Source organism: Phascolarctos cinereus, unplaced genomic scaffold (genome assembly GCF_003287225.1).
Source record: "Phascolarctos cinereus isolate Bilbo 61053 unplaced genomic scaffold, phaCin_HiC Scaffold_4;HRSCAF=312, whole genome shotgun sequence".
NCBI lineage: Eukaryota > Metazoa > Chordata > Mammalia > Diprotodontia > Phascolarctidae > Phascolarctos > Phascolarctos cinereus.
The window spans coordinates 545943266-545963424 of NW_027555847.1; the positions used below are offsets into that span (position 1 = coordinate 545943266).

Consider the following 20159-nt stretch of genomic DNA (forward strand, 5'->3'; position numbering starts at 1 on the left):
AAAACTTAAAAGCAAGAACTCAGACTTATTGGGCCCATAAAGAAAATGTCTGACCAAAGCTATGCATCATTTGTTTAAGATACCATCAGATTTGGCTGCCTTTGAAATGAAATTTCATTAGCAAATAACTGTAAGCAAACACAAATGCAAATTTAACAACTAGTAGTATCTATAGTTGCACTAAACACACAAAGCAGGCACTCTCTAAATGACTTCTGATGAGTTCTCCCTCCAGCAAATAACCAAAACCAAAAAAAAAAGTAGAACACACATCCACTACACAAATATCCTCCTTCCCTAGCCCAGTTTCCTTTTCTCTCAATGATTAATGTGCTATATCTGAACATTACAAAAGCTCCTATATTATTGAGTCCTAATTAACAGAGGAAGGGGAGGGAATAAGAATTTATTTTGCACCTACTCTGTGCCAGGCACCAAGTACTATTTTACAAATATTATCTCATTTGATCTTCGTTAACCCTGTGAAGTACATATTATTATTATCATCTTCATTTTACAAATAAGGAAAACTAAGACAAACAGAGGTTAAATGACTTGCCCAGGGTTATGCAGCTAGTTAAATATCTGAGGCCAGATCTGAACTCAGGTCTTCTTGACTCCCAGTCTAGCACTCTTTCTACTGGCTAGCTGTCTCTCTCCCTCTGGGAGCCAACAGATGAAGCATGAAAATACAAAATCACAGAGGTAGACAGGAACTCAGAGATGACTTCATATAAGAGAATTACTGATATATAACCAGAAGAAGCCAGGTATCCTGATTACCAGTCCAGAACAGACAGCAGTGACTAGAGTTCTGGGCCCAGAGTCAGGAAGATCTGAGTTCAAATCTGACCTTGGACACTTACTAAGCTGTGTCACCCTGGGCAAGTCATGTAATCTCAGCCTGCCTTAGTTTCCTCATCCATAAAATTAGGATAACAACACCTAACTCTTAGGGTTCTTGTGATGATAAAATGATAAAGTCTTTGTAAATAAAGCACCTTGCAACCTTAAAAATTATCCTGTAAATGCTAGTCATTATTATAAAAATATAATTACCTGGGCCTTTAGCTTTTATTTCTTCTATCTCCAGTTTCCTATCTTCTCACCAACTTTCTATTCAATTGCTTCTCCCTTAACAGATTAGTCAAAGGAACCTGGTTTACTTGACAGTGGCTCTGGAACAGAAGTTCTTAACCATTTTTGTGCCAGGGATCCCTTTGCCAGTCTGGTAAAACCCAGAGACCCCTTCTCAGATTAATGGGGGGTTTTTAAGGCAAAAAAATAAAATACCTAGGACTACAATGGAATCCAATTATACTGAAATACAGCAGAAAAGGAGGAAAAAGAAGAGGAAGACCCTAGCAAAGTCACAGATCCCATATTAAGAATCCCTGCTCTAAGAGAGGTGAACATTTATTGAGGTTTGAAGATGCACTAGGGAATATAACTCCCAGTGTTGGGAATAATTTGGGTGAAATTTCTCCTAATCCATCAGAAATGCAGGAATCAGAGCCAAAGACCTTAAAATGCCTAATGTTCAGAAAACAGTGAGTGTTCCAAACAAATCATGCAAGTAAAAAGAACAAGATAGCCCTCGTACACAGTCATACACAATGAATATGATGACTGCCTATCTCATTTAAAAAAAGAGATAGGAATCAACTTGTAAATGGTTAAACAACTAGTCATAAATATTCTTATGCCACAAAGAAAAAGATGAATATAAAGGCTTCAGGGAAGCAAGGGAATATTATATGAACTGATACAGTAAATAGAACCAGAGAAAAATATACACAAAGGCTACAACAATATACATGTTAAGAATAATAAAATAAAGTTAAACATAATGATCAAGCTTGGTCCTAGATAAGAACTGAGAAAATGCAGCTCTCTCCCTTTCCTGGAGATGTGGGAAACTATGTGTTTTAAACATTGCATATGCTCTCAGATGCAGGAAGTATTGGTTATTAAATGTGTTGATTTTTTTTCTCATTATTAAGTCTTTGTTACAGGGAAGATTCACTGGAAAAGGGAGGAAGAGAATGAAAAATAAAATTGGTAAAAAAAATTTTAAAGTTAATGGAAGGAGGGCAAAGAAGAATGATTGGCATTTAATAATCTGCTGATCTACTGCCTCTCTGGTAGCCAGAAAAAGAACAGTATCACCTCCAAGAGGATCTGTGAGGAAAAAAAAAAACCAGAAATGGCTTCTTTTTTCCTATCAGGAAGCTGAAATTTATCAACTATGGTTCATTCAGGAAAGAACAAAAGCTATTTTAGGGGGATCAACCAAACTATGATGGGAGCCATCATTACAGAGCAGATTAGCTATGACTTAGATCCAGTAAGGTCCTTTGGGTCCAATGTTCTTCCCATTCTATCTGTGGTTCTATAAAGCAGGTAGCTTCACATCTGCTCAACATCCCTCAATTAGTTCATGCAAAGAAAGTATATAGTAAGAGTAAGAGGGAAAGAACATATTCACACATAAAAATCTGGTAGAGTTGTGGGAAGTATTCTGTCCTTGTGTCTCAGAAAATAAAAAAAGGAATATATGCTCTGGTCACAGGGAAATCCAAACAAGAAATGCTTCCTGTTGTTTATTACATTCAGTCCTGTTTACAGTTAGCCATACCAGTCCACAGACTGGATGATTTTCCCAGCCTGGAATCACAAAAACTAATCCCACAGGACAAAAGGTAATTTTTTCAATTTTCTTAAAGTTTTTTTTTCCATTCTATGCCAAAATCCTAGATCACCCTCCTTACTTCATAAATGGGGGGGAAATGGTTCTAAAAAAAATTGGTTGGACTGTGAAATTAGTCCAGAATTAAGCATGGAAGTAAATAGAACAAAATATTAAGCACTAAGGTTGATTTCTTATATTGATCAGACAATTCCTTCCTTCTCCTATTTTCCTCTATGATGGTTTGTTTGAAGATGTTGATTGAAACTCTTAGATCACATACTTAATCTAAGCTAAATGTTCTCATCCAAGTATGACCTGGGGTTCTTCCTAAAATTTCTCAGTCCATCAGGAAAAGATGAATTGACTTTATCTCCAGACAAACTACAGAAGTGATACAAGCCCAAGGCCTAGAAGAAATCATATGGAAAATGTGGATAAACAGGAAATATGAAAAATGCAACCCACAACATTTTTCTAAGTTACTACTGGTCAACAGAAGCAGCATTTCCAAGAAACTAGAAGTGAACTTTAAAGAGGCCTCTGTTAGCCACTGAGAGTTAGTGGAGTGGAGTGTCCTTCAGATTTTCTTTTAACACCTATCATTGTTCTGTAAAACCCAACAAAGCAAATAGAATATTGATTCTATTTCCTTGCTCCAAGTTACAATAAGACCAGAGAAAGACTGATTCAAATTTCTTCTAACGTATTTTTCTAAACACATTTCATCTTGGAGAAGAGATGTTCTTCACATGGATACAAAAAACATTATTGGGTCAGAATTCAGTTTCTAGCAGCAAAGACAGAGCCCTCAAAACGATTAAGCCTCAGGTCAGTCAGATGCTGTTCCAAGAAGATCACTTTCTTTTTTTTCTTTCTTTCTTTTTTTTTTTAGGCAACTGAGGTTAAGTGATTTGCCTAGGTACCTAGCTAGTAAGGGTCAAGTGTTTGGTCTGAGGCTGGATTTGAACTCAGGTCCTCCTGACTTCAGGGCTGGTGCTCTATCCACTGCGCCACCCTAGCTGCCCCAAAGGTCGCTTTCAAAAACACCATTTTGAACCACACATATAAGGGAAATTTAGGATATATGTACATTATTAAAACTATTAAAACACTATTAAATTTCTCTCCCTTCTAGAATATGCATGAGTTTTTCTTGTAATGGAAAATTATAACTTCACATTAAATCTGGACTGATTCATACCTTGAGTGGGAGAGGAAGGAAGATCCATGTAATAAAATGTTAATTCTGATCAATTGATAGATTCTCTATCCCTCTTGCTTCCTTCTACCTATCTCCCAGCAAACTTTTCCTCTCCAAAACAATCCATCTCCAATTTCTCATACTCAGTAACTCATCATGATTCAGGCAAGAGGGACCAATTCCACGCTGGAACCAACTCTGTGTATAATGAATGACTGAAGAAAATTTCAAGGGGATTCCCATCAATCAGGGAATGGCTGAACAAGTTGTAGCATATTAATGTAACGGAATACTTTTGTGCCAGAAGAAATGATGAGCAGGCAGACTTCAAAAAAACTTGGAAAGATTTACATGAAATGAGTAGAACCAGGAGAACATTATACACAATTAACAGCCACATTATGGGACAACTGACTTTGATAGACTTAGCTCTTCACAGCAACACAAGAATCTAAGACAACTCCAATAGATTCATGATAGAAATTGTTATCCACACCCAGAGAAAAAAATATGGAGTCTAAATGTAGATGGAAGCATACTATTCACTCTCTGTTTCCTTTCTGGTTTTGTTTTATTGCTTCATTCTCGTGGTTCCTCCCATCAGTTCTAATTGCTCTTTACATCATGACTAATGGGGAAATATGCTTAACATGAATGTGTATGGAGTGCCTATATCAGATTGTACACCATCTCAGGGTAGGGGGGAGAAGTGGGAGAGGAAGAAAATTTAAAACTCAAAATCTTCGGGAAGTGAATGCTGAAAACTAAAATTCATTAAATAAAATTTTTTTTAAAGTTTCAGAGATAAACTATATTATTTCTTTCCTTTCATCTACAGTTGCTCTCAGTCTAATAAGCACCTGGAAAGAAATGAAGACGTCAAGCACCATCACCAGGACTACAATCACATTGAGATTTAGTCCCCAACTGATAGCTGTACAAGTTTGTATAGTGGAGAACTCACCAACACACAGGATGTTCCTTGACCAAATTCCCCCTAGTACTAAAATAAAAGCCAAGAGAATCCATGAAATGATGTTTTAAAGCCAACATCCCTCTAAATTATTATACTTTTTTTTCATTTGAATCTTCTGAAGTCTCAGCCTAGCATTCAAAACCTGACAGGGGACATTCAACAGCTAATTCTGCTAATGGCAAGGCAAATGTTGTAGGTAGGCACGGGAAGACAAGCATCTCAGTGATGTAGGACTAACCAGCCATGTCTTCTCACATACTATTAGAAACATCTAGAGCAGGAGTTCTTGACCTGGAATCCATGAGCTTGTGTTTCTTTTTTAATATATTTTGATCATTGTACTTCAATAACTTATTTCCTCTGTGAGCCCATGTATTTTCTTTTACGCATTTAACAACTTTACTCTAATAGAGATCCAGAGACTTCATCAGACTTCTAAAGGGGTCCATGACATAAAGCAGGTTAAGAAGTCTTGCTCTGTTTAACTTTGAGCTCTCTATCCTTTCACAATTCAATCTGCAAAGAATAGAAACAAACTTGTCACCTATAAAAATGAAAGTTACTACTGTCCTCAGATGTTTAGGCCTTCCCCTTCCCACTCTTTTATTTAGAAAGAATAACTTTGGGGGGGGGTGGAGCCAAGATGGAGGCATGAAAGCAGTGACTTGCTTGAACTCTCCCCAAACCCCTCTAAATACTCATAAAAAATGGCTCTAGGGGGCAGAGCCAAGATGGAGGCATGAAAGCAGTGACTTGCTTGAGCTCTCCCCCAAACCCCTCCAAATACTCATAAAAAATGGCTCTAAACAAATTCTGAAGCAGCAGAACCCACAAAAAGACAGAGTGAAACAAATTTCTAGCCTAAGACAACCTGGACGATTGATCAGAAAGGTGTATCGCACCGGGCTGGGGAGCGCAGCGCACTGCAGCACAGCATGGGCGCGCAGGCCGCAGCAAACCTGGAGCAGGCCTCAGAGGACTGAATCGCTGGCAGCTGTGGAGATTTCCAGACTCCTCAATCCACCAATGCCAAAGACAACTTAGAAGGTCAGTGGGAAAAGTCTGTTTCTGTCGGTGGTCAGAGAGGAAGGCAGGGTCTCAACTCCATTCCCCAAGAGCCTGGCCCTGGGCGGGGCAGCTGCTTCCCGAGCTTCCTGCCCACAGACTGAGGGGGAATTCAGTGGCTGATCAGAAAGGGACTGCAGGGATCTCTTTGCCAGTGCTGAGGCAGGAATCTCTTGCTTTGCCCCTGTTTGGATTTGGGTCACAATTCTGGGCAGCAGTGCTGGGGTGAGGAGGAGCGCTGGTGTGATGGAGCTGGTAGTGGCTGTGGAGAGGAACCTCTCCTCACAGTTATGGGACAGAAAGGAATACTTGTGGTCACAGGCCAGGAAAGGAGTAAATACCTTGCCCCTTATCATACCACCTTGGAAAAACTGAAAATTTACAGGTCCCTACAAGTATCTCTGAAAACAGCTACACAAACCTCTGAAGCTTGGGACAGTACACTCTCCACATTGGAAGCAGACTCTTACCTTAACAAGGAGTTTAAAACTCAAGTAATTGGCTGGGATCATGAGTAAACCTAGCAAAAAGTGTCAGACTGTATTATCTTACTTTGGTGACAAAGAAGATCAAAATATACAACCAGAAGAAGACAACATAGTCAAAGCTCCCACATCCAAAGCCTCCAAGAAAAATATGAATCAGTCCCAGGCCTTGGAAGAGCTCAAAAGGGATTTTGAGAAGCAAGTAAGGGAAGTAGAGGAAAAACTGGAAAGAGAAATGAGAGTGATGCACGAAAATCATGAAAAACAAGTCAACAACTTGATAAAGGAGACCCCCCAAAATACTGAAGAAAATAACACCTTAAAAAACAGCCTAACCCAAATGGCAAAAGAGGTCCAAAAAGCCAATGAGGAGAAAAATGCCCTAAAAAGAAAAATTGGCCAAATGGAAAAGGAAGTCCAAAAGATTACTGAAGAAAATACTTCCTTAAAAATTAGAATAGAGCAATTGGAAGTAGTGACTTTACGAGAAATCAAGACACTGTAAAACAAATCCAAAAGAATGAAAAATTAGAAAACCATGTGAAATATCTCATTGGAAAAACAACTGACCTGGAAAATAGATCCAGGAGAGAGGGATTTAAAAATTATCTGAAAGCCATGATCAAAAAAAGAGCCTAGACATCATCTTTCAAGACATTATCAAGGAAAACTGCCCTGATATTTTAGAACCAGAGGGCAAAATAGAAACTGAAAGAATCTCCTGAAAGAGATCCCCAAAGGAAAACTCCTAGGAATATTATAGCCAAATTCCAGAGTTCCCAGGTAAGGAGAAAATATTACAAGCAGCCAGAAAGAAACAATTCAAGTACTGTGGAAACACAATCAGGATAACACAAGATTTAGCAGCTTCTACATTAAAGGACCGCAGGGCATGGAATATAATATTCCGGAGGGCAAAGGAGATAGGATTACAACCAAGAATCACCTACCCAGCAAAACTGAGTATAATCCTTCAGGGGAAAAAATCGTCATTCAGTGAAATAGAGGACTTTCAAGCATTCTTGATGAAAAGACCAGAGCTGAATAGAAAATTTGACTTTCAAATACAGGACTGAAGTGGAACATGAAGAGGTAAGCAGGAAAGAGAAATCATAAAAGACTTATTAAGATTGAACTGTTTACATTCCTGCATGGAAAGATGATATTTGTAACTCATGAGTCCTGTGTCAGTATTAGGGTAGTGGGAGGAAAAAAATTATATGTATGTATATATAGATAGGTAGAGGGCACAGGGTGGGTTGAAGATTAAGGGGTCTTATCTGGAGAATAAAATTAAGGGATGAGGGAGGATTATACTTGGAGAAGAAGAAAGGGAGAGGTAGAATGGGGTAAATTATTTTCACAAAAAAAACAGAAAAGTCTCTTACAGTGGAGGGGAAACAGGGGAAGGTAAGAGGGAATGAGTGAATCTTATTCTCACAGGATTTGGTTTCAGGAAGGAATAACATACACATTCAAATGGGTATGGAAATCTGTCTTACCCTACAGGAAAACAGGGGGAGAAGCAGCTTTGTTTAAAAAAAAAAGGAAAAAGAAAAAGAAAAAAAAGAACAGCCAATAGGAGTAGCAGCAGCAAGAGGAAAAAAAGGAGGACTTTACACTTTGGACTTTGTATCAGGCACTTAAATTGCTGGAGAGACATGCCATTCTGAACCAAAGGTGTGAAAACTGGGTTAAAAACATTATGAAATTAAGACTAATAAATGGAATTATAGCAGCAAAGTGGAGGCATAGATTCAGGGGAGAAGGGGACAAGAGAGCAGGGGGATGATAGAGAGGAAGGCAGATTGGGAAAGGGTGTAATCAGAAGTAAATACTTCTGAGGAGGGACAGGGTCAAATGAAAGAATAGAATAAATGGGAGGGCAGGATAGGATTAAGGGAAATAGAGTTAGTTTTTTACAACATGTCTACTATGGACGTGTTTTGCATAACTGCACATGTACAACCTATATGGAGTTGCTTGCCTTTTCAGTGAAGGTAGGTGGGGAGAGAGGAAGAGAGGAAATCTGAAACCTAAAGTTTTAAAAACATATGTTTAAAAAAATGTTTTCACATGTTACTAGGAAATAAGAAATACAGGAAATGGGGTACAGAAGTCTATCCTGCCCTACAGGAAAATAGAAGGGGAAGGGGATAAGAGAAGGGGGGGGAAGAGACAGAATAGAGGACAGACTAGGGGAAGGGATATTCATCTTGGGGTGGGGGAGGGGTGAGATGGGGTGAAAACTGGGAACTCAAAAACTTGTGGAAGTATACAAAAAACATAATCAATTTTAAAAAAGGTTTAAAAAAAAAGAATAACTTTCCTATGGAAATCCCAGCAGCTTCCTCACAAATTGTTCCCATGCTTGCATTCAGTTTAAAAGAGCTTCTTCACCTTTCAGGCTTTGGACAAGCCATTCTTCTGTGGTTCATCCAGGTAGAAGGTGGATGATGGGCTGAGGAGATGGCAAGCTTTTCAGAAGAGAAGCAGAAATACATGAGGGGCAAACTGATGCTGATGAGTCCACCTGACTCAGTACTTAAGAGGACGCATCAGGTTACAAAAGGCTAGCCTAAAATCAAGCTGCATTGTGGTCACTTTAAAATAAAGTGTTTCCCTCTGAATTGTTGCCCATTTTTCCATATTGACACATGGAGCTAAAAACAAGACACATTTCTATTTCTCTCTGGAATCTACTATGAGCTATGTGTCTTTCTTTTACAAAGTAGACACTCAAGAGATAGTTGATTTAATTTGGACTCAAAATTGGAGAGCTCAACATGTTTTCCCTATGATCTTTAATACATCAAAATTTCTGAACAGAAATAAGTTTAGGAGTTAATACCAAATTTCGTATTAATTCATCCAAGTAACAAAAAGTTCATGGGTCAAAATATTCCATGACTGTTATAGCTGCTTATGATTGAGTGACTTATATCTGTCACAGCAGTCCTGAATATATCTAGATCAGTATTTGACAGTACACCTGTCAACAAAGATAAATCAACAATGTTAGTTTTTGTTTTGAATCAAAACACCACACCTCTTCTTTATAGAAGTATTTCTGAAGCAGCAAGTGAGTGATAAAAATTAAGTTTGGTATAGACAATCACCTTATTTCTTGTTACATATTTTTTTCAACAATCTCTTCTGCTAAGAGAAAACGAGAAAGAAGACACACCACTTTACAAACATCAAGTCATCTCCTCTCCCTTCTTTCATGTCTAGCTTTGTTGCCTAGAAGCAGCTAGCTGAAAAACATGCCAAGTTTCAAACAAGTGTACAAGGGGCAATCAACACTTGGGGCTAAGGCTCTCCTGCAGCATTCAAGCAGTTCAGTAAAGATATTTTGCTACATTTGCTACATTTTGTGGTTGTATTCTATAGCTATTTTGTAGTCAATTTTGCTACATTCTATTTAGTTTCAGAAACCTGCTTCTTTGGTTACCTCACTTTTTTTTTTAAACAATTAAACCATGGACGCTGTTTCAGATAAAGGTAATGAGAGCCTGTTTCTAATCATTTCAGACAGTGTGCAACATGAACAGCAAACAATTTAAATCGTATCATTGGGTAAAAACAGAACTAAGGCTTTTGTGTTATTTTCCATGGTGATGACTAATACAAGGGGAGAAGCTCCCCTGTGCCCTGCTAATGGACAACCTGATCATATTTCAGGCAGTTACATGACTTCTGGCTGAGAACCTAGTGGATCCTGGGCAAAGTCCACAAAGGTCATGGAACAGGTTGAAATGGAAAAAAAAAAGATGGGGGGAGAATGGAAGCCCATGAGGAAAATCAAAATTATCAAGGCAAAGATTTAAAAGCATAAGTCACTTGAAAGATTATAAGCTTCATCCACCCTTTATTAATATCCTTGCTTGCTTCATAGAAATGTGACATGATAAGGCTGACCTTATTTTCATCTTGTATAACTTTAAACAAAAATCACTATTTAAAAAAAAAAGAGGCTGCTTACTGGAAGCCAGAAGAAAACATTACAGGGAAATAATGACAATCATTACCATCATTAATAGTTCTAAGGACACTGAATTCAGAAAGTATCTAACCCATCTTCCACTAAAACTGTGTCAGCTTAGGCTGACCAAAGATTTCTCTTAATTGAAAAACAGAAGCATGGAAAGAAAGAAAAAAAGTAAAGAGTGAGGTCTACTGAAGAGACCAGGAATGTCAGGAATAGAAATTAAGAGACAGCCAGGCAGAAGGTCACCCCAGACAATTCCAAACTGATAAATGCTTCATATAGCTCAAATCTGTAGGAGAAGGAATACACTAGATGAAGAGTTGGCTTACTACCGAAGACATCTAAAACCTAAGATCCATATCGTATGAGAAAAAAATCTCAGATCATGGCAAAAACATAGAAGGGATCAATAAAGACAGTAGTCTACAAGTGTCAGAAAAGCCAGCCTAGACTTTTTAGTAACTCCACAGGAGAAGCCAAGATTTCTCATACAGAAAAATAGAAGTGCCTTCCACTTACAAGATTACAACAGTAGCAATAATTTGCTAAAGTTAAAATTTTAAAACCTGTAACTAGCCCTGAAGCCTTGTAGTTAGGAAGACCCAAGTTAAAATCCAGCTTCTGACACACATGCTGCCTATAGGACCCTAGGCAAGTCAATTAACCTCTCATACCCCAAGCTCTCTTTAAAACAGAGGTTCTTAAATTTTTTGTGTATCATGTACCCTTCTGGCAGTCTGATGAAGCCTAATGTTTTAAAAAATGCATATAATATGTAGATTATGGAAACCAGTCACACTAAAGTATAGATATCAAAATATTTTTTAAAACAAGTTCACAGACACAAGATTAAGAACCCCTGCTCCTATAATAAGTTTGCAGAACAGGTGCCAATACACTTTGGTAAAGGAAGATTCTTACCAGGTGCTCCTGCTATGTGTAAAACCATAGTCCAAAAAAATAAATAAATGGCTAGCCCTAGCTCCAATTTAACCATGAATTTGCCTGTATACACAGAATACATTAACCTACAAGCAGAAAATCAGACTGTATTTACAGAAGCTAAACAGTCATCACGAGAACAATGGTAAGATTTCAATGAAGTACTTTATTTAAAAGTTCCACTTGAGGTTAGTGAGATATTAAGTCATCATTCCTTAGTCTGCCTGGTCAACAACCTTTGCTGACCTAGAAGCCTGCCCAGAAAACAGTAGAAAAGTAATACATTCCCTCTTCTAGTCCTGAATTTGCAATGAAACAAAGGTTACAGTTAGTGCTACATGTCATGCTGAACTTCCCAGAATTTGGACATAATTGTGCTTTGAAGAGATGTTAGCTTTAGCCAATATTCAACCTACTTTTTAAGTTAGTGATTGGAAATTAGCCTTCTAGCATCAATTGCAGGTGATCATAAGGAGTATGAAGACATATAACAGCTCTTATGTAATCCGGATGACAATGAGGCATGTTTTATATGCTAATTTAGGATGATTCTTGTATATAAATACAATAACTAGTTATTAATCACCAACCTGCAAAGGAACGACGTTTTAAATTCAGCTCATTTGTCACTCGAACTTCAGTACAGAGTTTCAACATCAGTAACATAGTAAAGATCATAACAATGCTTTGCCACAGAAGAGGAGATTCAAAATGCCTTCCAAACCTAGGGAGATAAAGAAAATACATCAGAAGGCATCAAGTCCAAGGCAATGCTTTTCTCCCCTTTTACCCTCCACTATTTCCAAACTTCTTCATTAACAACAGTACTCATGACAGCCACCACCAGTGATGCACAGGCTTTTTTAATAGTAAGAAAAAATGTAAGAACACTTATTTATCTTAGAGCAGGGGCTTTTTTTTTTAACCCTTTTTGTGTCATGGAGCCTTCTGAGGGTCTGGGGAAAAACCTATATCCTCCTCAGACTACTATTTCTAATTTGCTTACATTATAATTGAAGAAATGCTAAATTTCAGTTAGAAGTTAGTGAAAATAAAGATGCATTTTTCCTCCATCTAAGTTCACAAACACCCCCCCTCCCTCCCCATCTCCCAGAATCCTATCTACCAACCTCCTTTGGGTGTCTGTGAACCTTGGGTTAAGAAGCTCTACCTAAGAACAAAATATTACATTTGCCTTAGAAGTGGATTTACTTGGAACCTGGGTTTAAAGATGAGAAAAATCCTCATATCATTCGACTCAATTTCACCCTTTTACATAAGAGGGAACAGTGGCAGGGGATTACAAGGTTAAATGACTTGTCCCAGGTCACACAGGTAGTAGCAAAACCATGATTTCAACTTACTCTAACTCTAGTTCTCTTTACGTTACATCATGCCAGAGTGGGTAAGAGTTCTGGGCCTGGTGTCTATAAGACCTAAGTTACAATCATTTCTTTTACTCTTACTAGCTGTGTGACCATAGGCAAATCACCTAAACTATCTAGGCCTCAATTTGATCATGTGTAAAATGGAAATAATGATACCTCTAGGATCTACCTAACAGGGTTTTTGTAAAGTTCAAAAAAATAAAGCACTTTGCAAACTTTAAAATGGAATATAAATGCCAGCTATTGTTATTATTAAATGCCTTATGTTCCTTCATATCTGTTTCCATTTAAATAAGCGAGGAAGGGGAAAAAAAATACTACTTTCTTTACTGATCCATGACAACTCACCTATGAACTGTAGGTCTGAGTATATAAAGCTCTTCACAACCTGGCCACTTTCTCTCTTTCCAGTATTCTTCCATATGACTCTCCTGGCTTCCTTGCTAACTTTCTGAACACAATGTTTTCTATTCTCCTTGCTCCTTGCCATTGCCCTGGCTACCCCTCCCTCCCCCCATTCCTGGAATCCTTTCCCTCTGAGGATCCGAAGTTTCCTTCAAGACTCAGCTTAAATGCCACCTTCTGGAAAAGGTCTTTCTCAGCTCCCCCAGATGTTAGTGCCTTCCCTGCTACTTCCACCTTGTCTGCATGTATTTTATATGTACCTTTATGTATACATGTTGTCTCCCCTATAAAAATACAAGCTCCCAAAGAGTAGGGACTGTTTTTGCTTTTTGTCTTTCTGCCTCCAGTGCCAGAACATAGTAAACACTTTGTAAATGCTTGTTGAATGACTGATACACACACAGAGTTTATATATCTAAATAGCTAGTTTTGTACTGTCCACAATCCAGTGTCAGGCATGACTTATGACACACACTAAACTCTTTGATATAGTGTTGTTGTTGGTTGTTGTTACTGTGGTGTTTTCATTCAGTTGTGTCCGACTCTTCATGACCCCATGGACACTACTGTCCATGGAGTTTTCTTGGTAAAGATACTGGAGTGGTTTGCCATTTCCTTCTCCAGTAGAATTAAGACAAACAGGTTGTGACTTGCCCCAGGGTCATTTAGTTAGCAAGTGTCTGAAACCGGATTTGAACTCGGGTCTTATGGGCTCCAGACCCAGCACCCTGTACTGTACCTACTTTTGCTTAGAAAAGTCATGGAATCTCTGAACCGGAAGGGATTTTAGAAATCATCCAGTCCAATTCTTCCATAAGAAAACAGAGCTTCAGAAATGTAAGATGATTTGTCCAAGGTCATACAGTAAATGGCAGTTAGGACTTGGACCCTAATTCTCCTGCCTGAGTCATCTGCCCTTCCACAATTTCTATCCTCTGTCAAGATCCCCTTCTATCTAACAGAAAGGGATGCAACTGGATACTCAAAATAGAGAAGTCTCTTCTGACTGACAAGGCCAGGAGTCCCAAACTCCTGTAGTCTTGTTTCCTATGAATTACACACACAGGAAAATCACTTTATGAACAGCTGCCTCCAGCTTGAACAATACAGACAATTGGTAAGGCTGCCAAGCAATGGCACCTGTTCAGAACTCCATAAAACACGAACGGAAAGAGCAAGAGAAAGTGACTATCAGACAAACATACATTCATTCAAAATTTATCAAGTTCCTACTCTCTTTCAGAGAACTGCATTTGGCACTAGAGGAGATGCAAAGCGTGGATGAAGACAGTCCCTTCAAGGAGCTTCTCATCTAGTAAAAGAATGACCCAAACACAGATAGCCATAATATACGGTAGGAAAGAAATACAATTAGAGAGGTACAAATTGTCACGTGAATCAAAAGGTCATCACTGCTCACTTTGGGCATTCTACTATCAAAATGACACCAACCTGTCAACTCCAGGAGGCCAGTGCCCATATCTTACCTTAACATGTATCCCCTCCCCCCCACTTTGGCACTAACACAGTGCTCTGAACATGAAAAGTCACCAATAAATGTTTGTTAATGAATTAAACCACACTTATTAGATTTAGAACTCCCTCTATCAGAGCAGTCAGCTGTCTTTCCTGCAACATACAGTCTTAGAGAATTGCACCAGGGAACCAACAGGTTAAGACAGATTGTCTAGAGTCACAAAGCCAGTCACAGGGTAGACTTAAACTCTGACTCTGAGGCCAGCTACTATCCACTAACCAGGCCGCCTCTCTTGTAATTGAATTAAGAAATCTAGATGGCCCACCTGATTCGAGGACAGGTAAAACAGATATGTCCTCTACGGTTTTACCATCTTTACAGTACAGTTCAAGTGTAGCTCTCTAAATTAATTCAGCCTACTCCAATATTTCTCTCCTCTGAACTTCATAGAACTATTGAGTTGGAAGACAACTCAGAGGTCATTTACAATCCATCCCTTCTCTCTATAAATAACTAACAAGTAATTGTTCAGTTTTTATTTGAAGGTCTCCTAAGAAGGAGAGCTCACTACCTTCTGAGCACATTTCACTTTAAGATAATTTGAATTGTGAGAACTTTTTTCTTTACATCAAATCAAGTTTCTTCTTCACAACTTCCAACCAGGACCTCTAGATTTATTTTCTGATGCTAAACAGAACAAATCTAACCCCTAAGACAACTATCATGTATGTCCTCAGTAAATCTTCTCTCCTCCAAGCCAGATATCCCCAATTTCTTCAATCAGTACCCACATGGCATGATATCAAGGCCTTTCATTATCCAGGTGCTTTTCAACACTTTTCAGCTTTTTCATATCCTTCCCTACATTATAGTGCCCAGAACTAAACACAAAACTCTAGATTTACCTGTCCTGAGCAGAGTACAGGAAGACTATCACCTCTTGATTCCTAGAAAGTATGCTTCTCTTAATGCAATTCAAGTGGGCATTTTTGGTTCTCATCACACATACAATAACGCTGACACACACTAAGTTTGTACACTAAGATTTCCACATCCTTTTCAGACAAACGGCTGCCGAACCATGCCTTCTCCATTTTATACTTGTGAAGTCCATTCCTTGAACCTTACTTTAAGTCTTAAATTCATCCCAAATAAATTCCATCTCCTTAGATTCCCTTGTATTCATAATCATTCATACATTCAGTGCTTATTTGTTTCCTACTCTAACAGAATCTAAATTTTGTCTTTGTATCCCTGGCAACTAATACAGAATAAATGCTTCAACTGAAATAATGGTGTCGTGTGGTGGTACTGTCTTCCCCTAACCAGATTAAAAGCTCCTTGTAGGGTTCACGTCTTATGATTCTTTGGTAATCTTCAAAGTGCCTAATACAGTATTGAGGACCAAGTACAAAGCCTTAATATAAATTCTCCTGTTTGGCTTTTAAAGGCCTCTATAACCTGGACTTTTCCTAATTTTCCAATCCTCTCATATGTACTCTTTGATCCAATGGCTCTGGCCTCCTTGCCACTCCCCAAATTGGACAATACAGATGTGGTTTCCTTCAAGTCTCAACCAGTCCTGTCTTGAACAAAAAGCCTTCCCCAGCCCTCCTTAATCTAAGTACATTCCCTCTGAGATTATTTCCAATTTACCCTGTATATATCCTGTTTCTACACAGCTGTTTGCATATTGTTTCCCTGAACTGTAAGCTCCTTGAGAGCAGGAACTGGTTTTTTGGTCTTTCTTTACATCCCCAGTACTTAGCATAGTGTCTGATGTAGAGTAAGTAGTTAATGCTTGTTAAGTATTGACTGACTTAATAAAAATCTGATCAATTGATGCTATTCCTCAATGTCTAGTGATTTATCTGCCACCTTAGAAAATGAGAATAAATATTAGGTCAAAAATGATATCACTGGGCTATGGAATTCCAATTAGTCAGAATTTGAGAGAAATAGAATTTCAAGGCTGGAAAGAGAACTAAGAGATCAGTTAGTCTAACTCATTCATTTTACAGATGGGGAAATTCAGTAAAGTAAAATGCCTGCTAGTCAATTGTGAAAACAAAATTAAAACTTTAAATACCTGATTCTCAGAATAGTTTCTATTACATCATGCTGTCCACCTAGAAAAAATATCTTCTGCTTTTCACTGAAGTGGAACTATGACCATATCAAAAAGGTTTCCACTATAAATTTGTTAAAGTGAAAATAAAAGTAACAAAAGTAACAGCTTTTCAAAAAATAGAGAAAAAGACAAAGTTTAGAAAGTCACTCTAAAATGTACTTAGATGTTTACAAGCAACATAATCACACATCAAGGAGACCTGTGATTTCATTGATTTGAGCAACTTGGGGTGGAGAGGAAATTTCCCATACCAATGCAAGTCAACACTTCCTCTGCAGCTTAGCCTTAGAGTTGCCTAGAGCCCTGACAGGTTAAGTAACTTGCCCCGAGTCACACAGCCAATATGTGTGAAAGAGCTGAATCAGGTAGGTATTCCTGGTTTCTAAGTTTCTACCCACTACAACACCCACATGACAAAAAAGTAATAAATCAATCTTTGGGCAAGTCACAAAACTCTATGGGCTTCAAGTTTCCTCATCTGTAAGAGGGAATTAGAAATGAATCCTAAAGTCCCTTCCAACACTTAAAAAAGAAATAACATGAAAGAAAAGCTTAGATTAATATAGCCGCTACAAAGTATTTGACTACACTAATTCTATCTGACCTTCACAGAACATTTTAAGGCAGGTAGTTCAAATATTACAACTGTTTTAAGAGATTCAGTTAAGTTGCATGTCCAAAATTTTTCTGCTAGAAAAGAGCAAAGACAGGACTCAACAGCATGTCTTCTAACTTAAAAGTTCAGTGATCTTTCCATGATATTACACTGCTTTCATAACATACTTAGAAATCATGTAATATGCATAATATATACATGTAATATACATAATATACATAAAGTTCTTAAAATTTTCAAACACATGTCAAGTCTCCAACTGTTCAAATGAAGACTTCACGCTTACAGAAACTTTTTACTTTGTCTTTTCTCTACAATACCTCATCAAAAAGAATCACATTTATCTATAAAACTCAAGATTAGTAGAATCACTCCAGTTCTCATTAGAAAGATACAGTCAGAATTAGTAAGTCCAGAGTATCTAATTAGGAGGCAAGCATTCTCCAATAATAACTAATCAAAGCATGAATAGGCAATTTTCAAAGAAAGAAATCCAAGCTATCAAAAACCATATGAAAAGTGTTTCAAATGACAATTACAGCAATTCTGAGGTCCAACCTCAGATCGATCAGATAAGCAAAGATGACAAAAAAAGGAAAATGACAAATGGTGGAGCTGGGGTGCGGGGGAACCCAACTAATGCACTGTTTGGTGGATTTGTGAATTGGTCCAGTCATTCTATTTGGAACTATGCCAAAAAAGTTACTAAAATGTGTTTACTTTTTGTACCAACGGTACCACAATTCAAAAGAGACTCCAAAAAGATCAAAGAGGGAAAAGACCAAAAATATTGATAGTAGCTCTTTTGTGTTATGGCAAAAAACTGAAAACTAAAGGGTTAATAGGGAATGGCTAAGAAAATTATGACATGTGAACATAATGAAATATTATTGCATCATACAGATTATCTCAGAGATACCTAGGAAGACATATGTGAATTGATGAGTGAAGTGAGCAGAACCAAAAGAATACCTAAGGACTCCAATTGATTAAATGACCAGCTATGATTCCAGAGAATTGATGATGAAGCATATACCCTACTTCCTGTCAGAGTGGTAATGGATTCAAAATGCAAAATGAATAGATTTTTAGACATGACCAATGTGGAAATTTGTTTTGACTATGCATACTTAGGATACTGTTTTTACTTTTCTTCCCTCGTCCTCAATTGGAAGAAGGAATAGAAAGGATAGGGGCTCCCTCAAAAAATGAGAGGAGAAAAAGAGAGGCTAGAAAGAATAAGAAACAAGCATGACAGCTGTGAAATCACATGCTGAATTAAATATATACCTAAAAAGAAAAGCAAGCTCTACAAAATAGAATCATAATTTCGTATGTGATCCTCCTCTGTTCACAACATTTATGGAAATGTTCATCTTATTTGTTAAGTTCAGAATTTTTTTTAATTTAAAAAAAGATGGTAAGATTCAGCTTCTACACAACAAACCTTCAAATTGCATCATAATAGACTTATCTGTGATTATTTTGGCATCCACTCACCACCAAAAGAAAGTAAGCTCCTGGAGGGTAGGGACTATTTTGTTTTTTTATTGTATCCCCAAAGCCCATATATAGGTAAGGTGCTTAATAAACATTTGTTGAACTGAATTATCCTACCTATTCAATAGGTAGGATAAAGTCTGCCAAAAAAACTCCCTTCCCTAAAACACATTACACAAAAAGTATTACTACAGCAGACAGCTAAGACAAGATTTAAAATAAGCCAAAAATCACACAAGCCGAAATTCTGTAAGATTTAGATATATATTTACTTAAAAGCTTACAGGATGTTTTAAAAACTGAATTCTGCAAACCTTTTTATTAAAAAGCAATTTTAAGGGGCAGCTAGGTGGGCAGTGAATAGAGCTCTGGCCTTGGAGTCAGGAGGACCCGAGTTCAAATCCAGCCTCAGACACTTAACACTTACTAGCTTTATGACCCTGGGCAAGTCACTTCACCCCGACTGCCTCACCAAAAAGAAAAAAAAAAGCAATTTTAAAAGCACTCATAATCAAGTCAGACAATTTTGGTTTATGATTTTTGAGAAGAGGAAGGACTGATTGGTCAAAAGAGACTACTTCCTCAAAGTTCCCATCATAATAGAGCAATGGCAACACTAAAAACAAAACAAAACCAGAAACTCTCAAAGCATAGGCAAAGGATCTCAAAAGAAACGGAGCTTAGAACAAGAATCAAAAAAAATAAAAAAGCAAAAGTTCCCAGTGTGATGAAGGTTTCTTTAATTAAAAAAAAAAATCTAGGGGCAGCTAGGTGGTGCAGTGAATAGAGCTCTGGCCTTGGAGTCAGGAGTTCAAATCCAGCCTCAGACACATAACATTTACTAGCTGTGTGACCTTGGGCAAGTCACCTAACCCTGATCACCTCACCAAAAAGCAAAAAAAAAAAATAATCTAAAGCCAAAATGTCAGAAGGAAAATAAAATTAGCAACCAAAAGGGGGTGGGGGGAAGGGCATCTTAACCTAATGTTTCCAGATAATCAAACATTTATCAAGCACCTCCTGTGTCTGTTACTAACAAGAAAATCCCTATCCTCAAGCAGCTCACATTCCATATGAGAAGAAAGCATTTAACACATAAATAAATACAAAGTATATACAAAGCAAACACAAGGTAATTTGGTCAAGGTGAGGAAGGCATGAAAATCAGAAAAGGTCTCCAGCAGAAGTGTCTGAAGCTAGGGATGCTAAGAGGCAAAGGGAGGAGGGAATGAATTCCAGGCATGAGGGGCAGTTTGTGAGAAAAAAAAAACACACTGACAGGTAATACAA

The 20159-nt window shown here is 37.8% G+C and overlaps 1 protein-coding gene across 3 annotated transcripts in view; it reads right to left on the minus strand.

Annotated features, from left to right (window-relative positions):
* Positions 1–20159, minus strand: part of SLC66A2 (solute carrier family 66 member 2) — a 169179-nt gene that overhangs the window by 139419 nt on the left and 9601 nt on the right. For all 3 annotated transcript variants that reach the window (XM_020986903.2, XM_020986901.2, XM_020986902.2), the window contains exon 3: positions 11943–12076. In XM_020986903.2, the coding sequence (XP_020842562.1) occupies positions 11943–12076 (134 nt within the window). The remainder of the gene's footprint in view (positions 1–11942; positions 12077–20159) is intronic.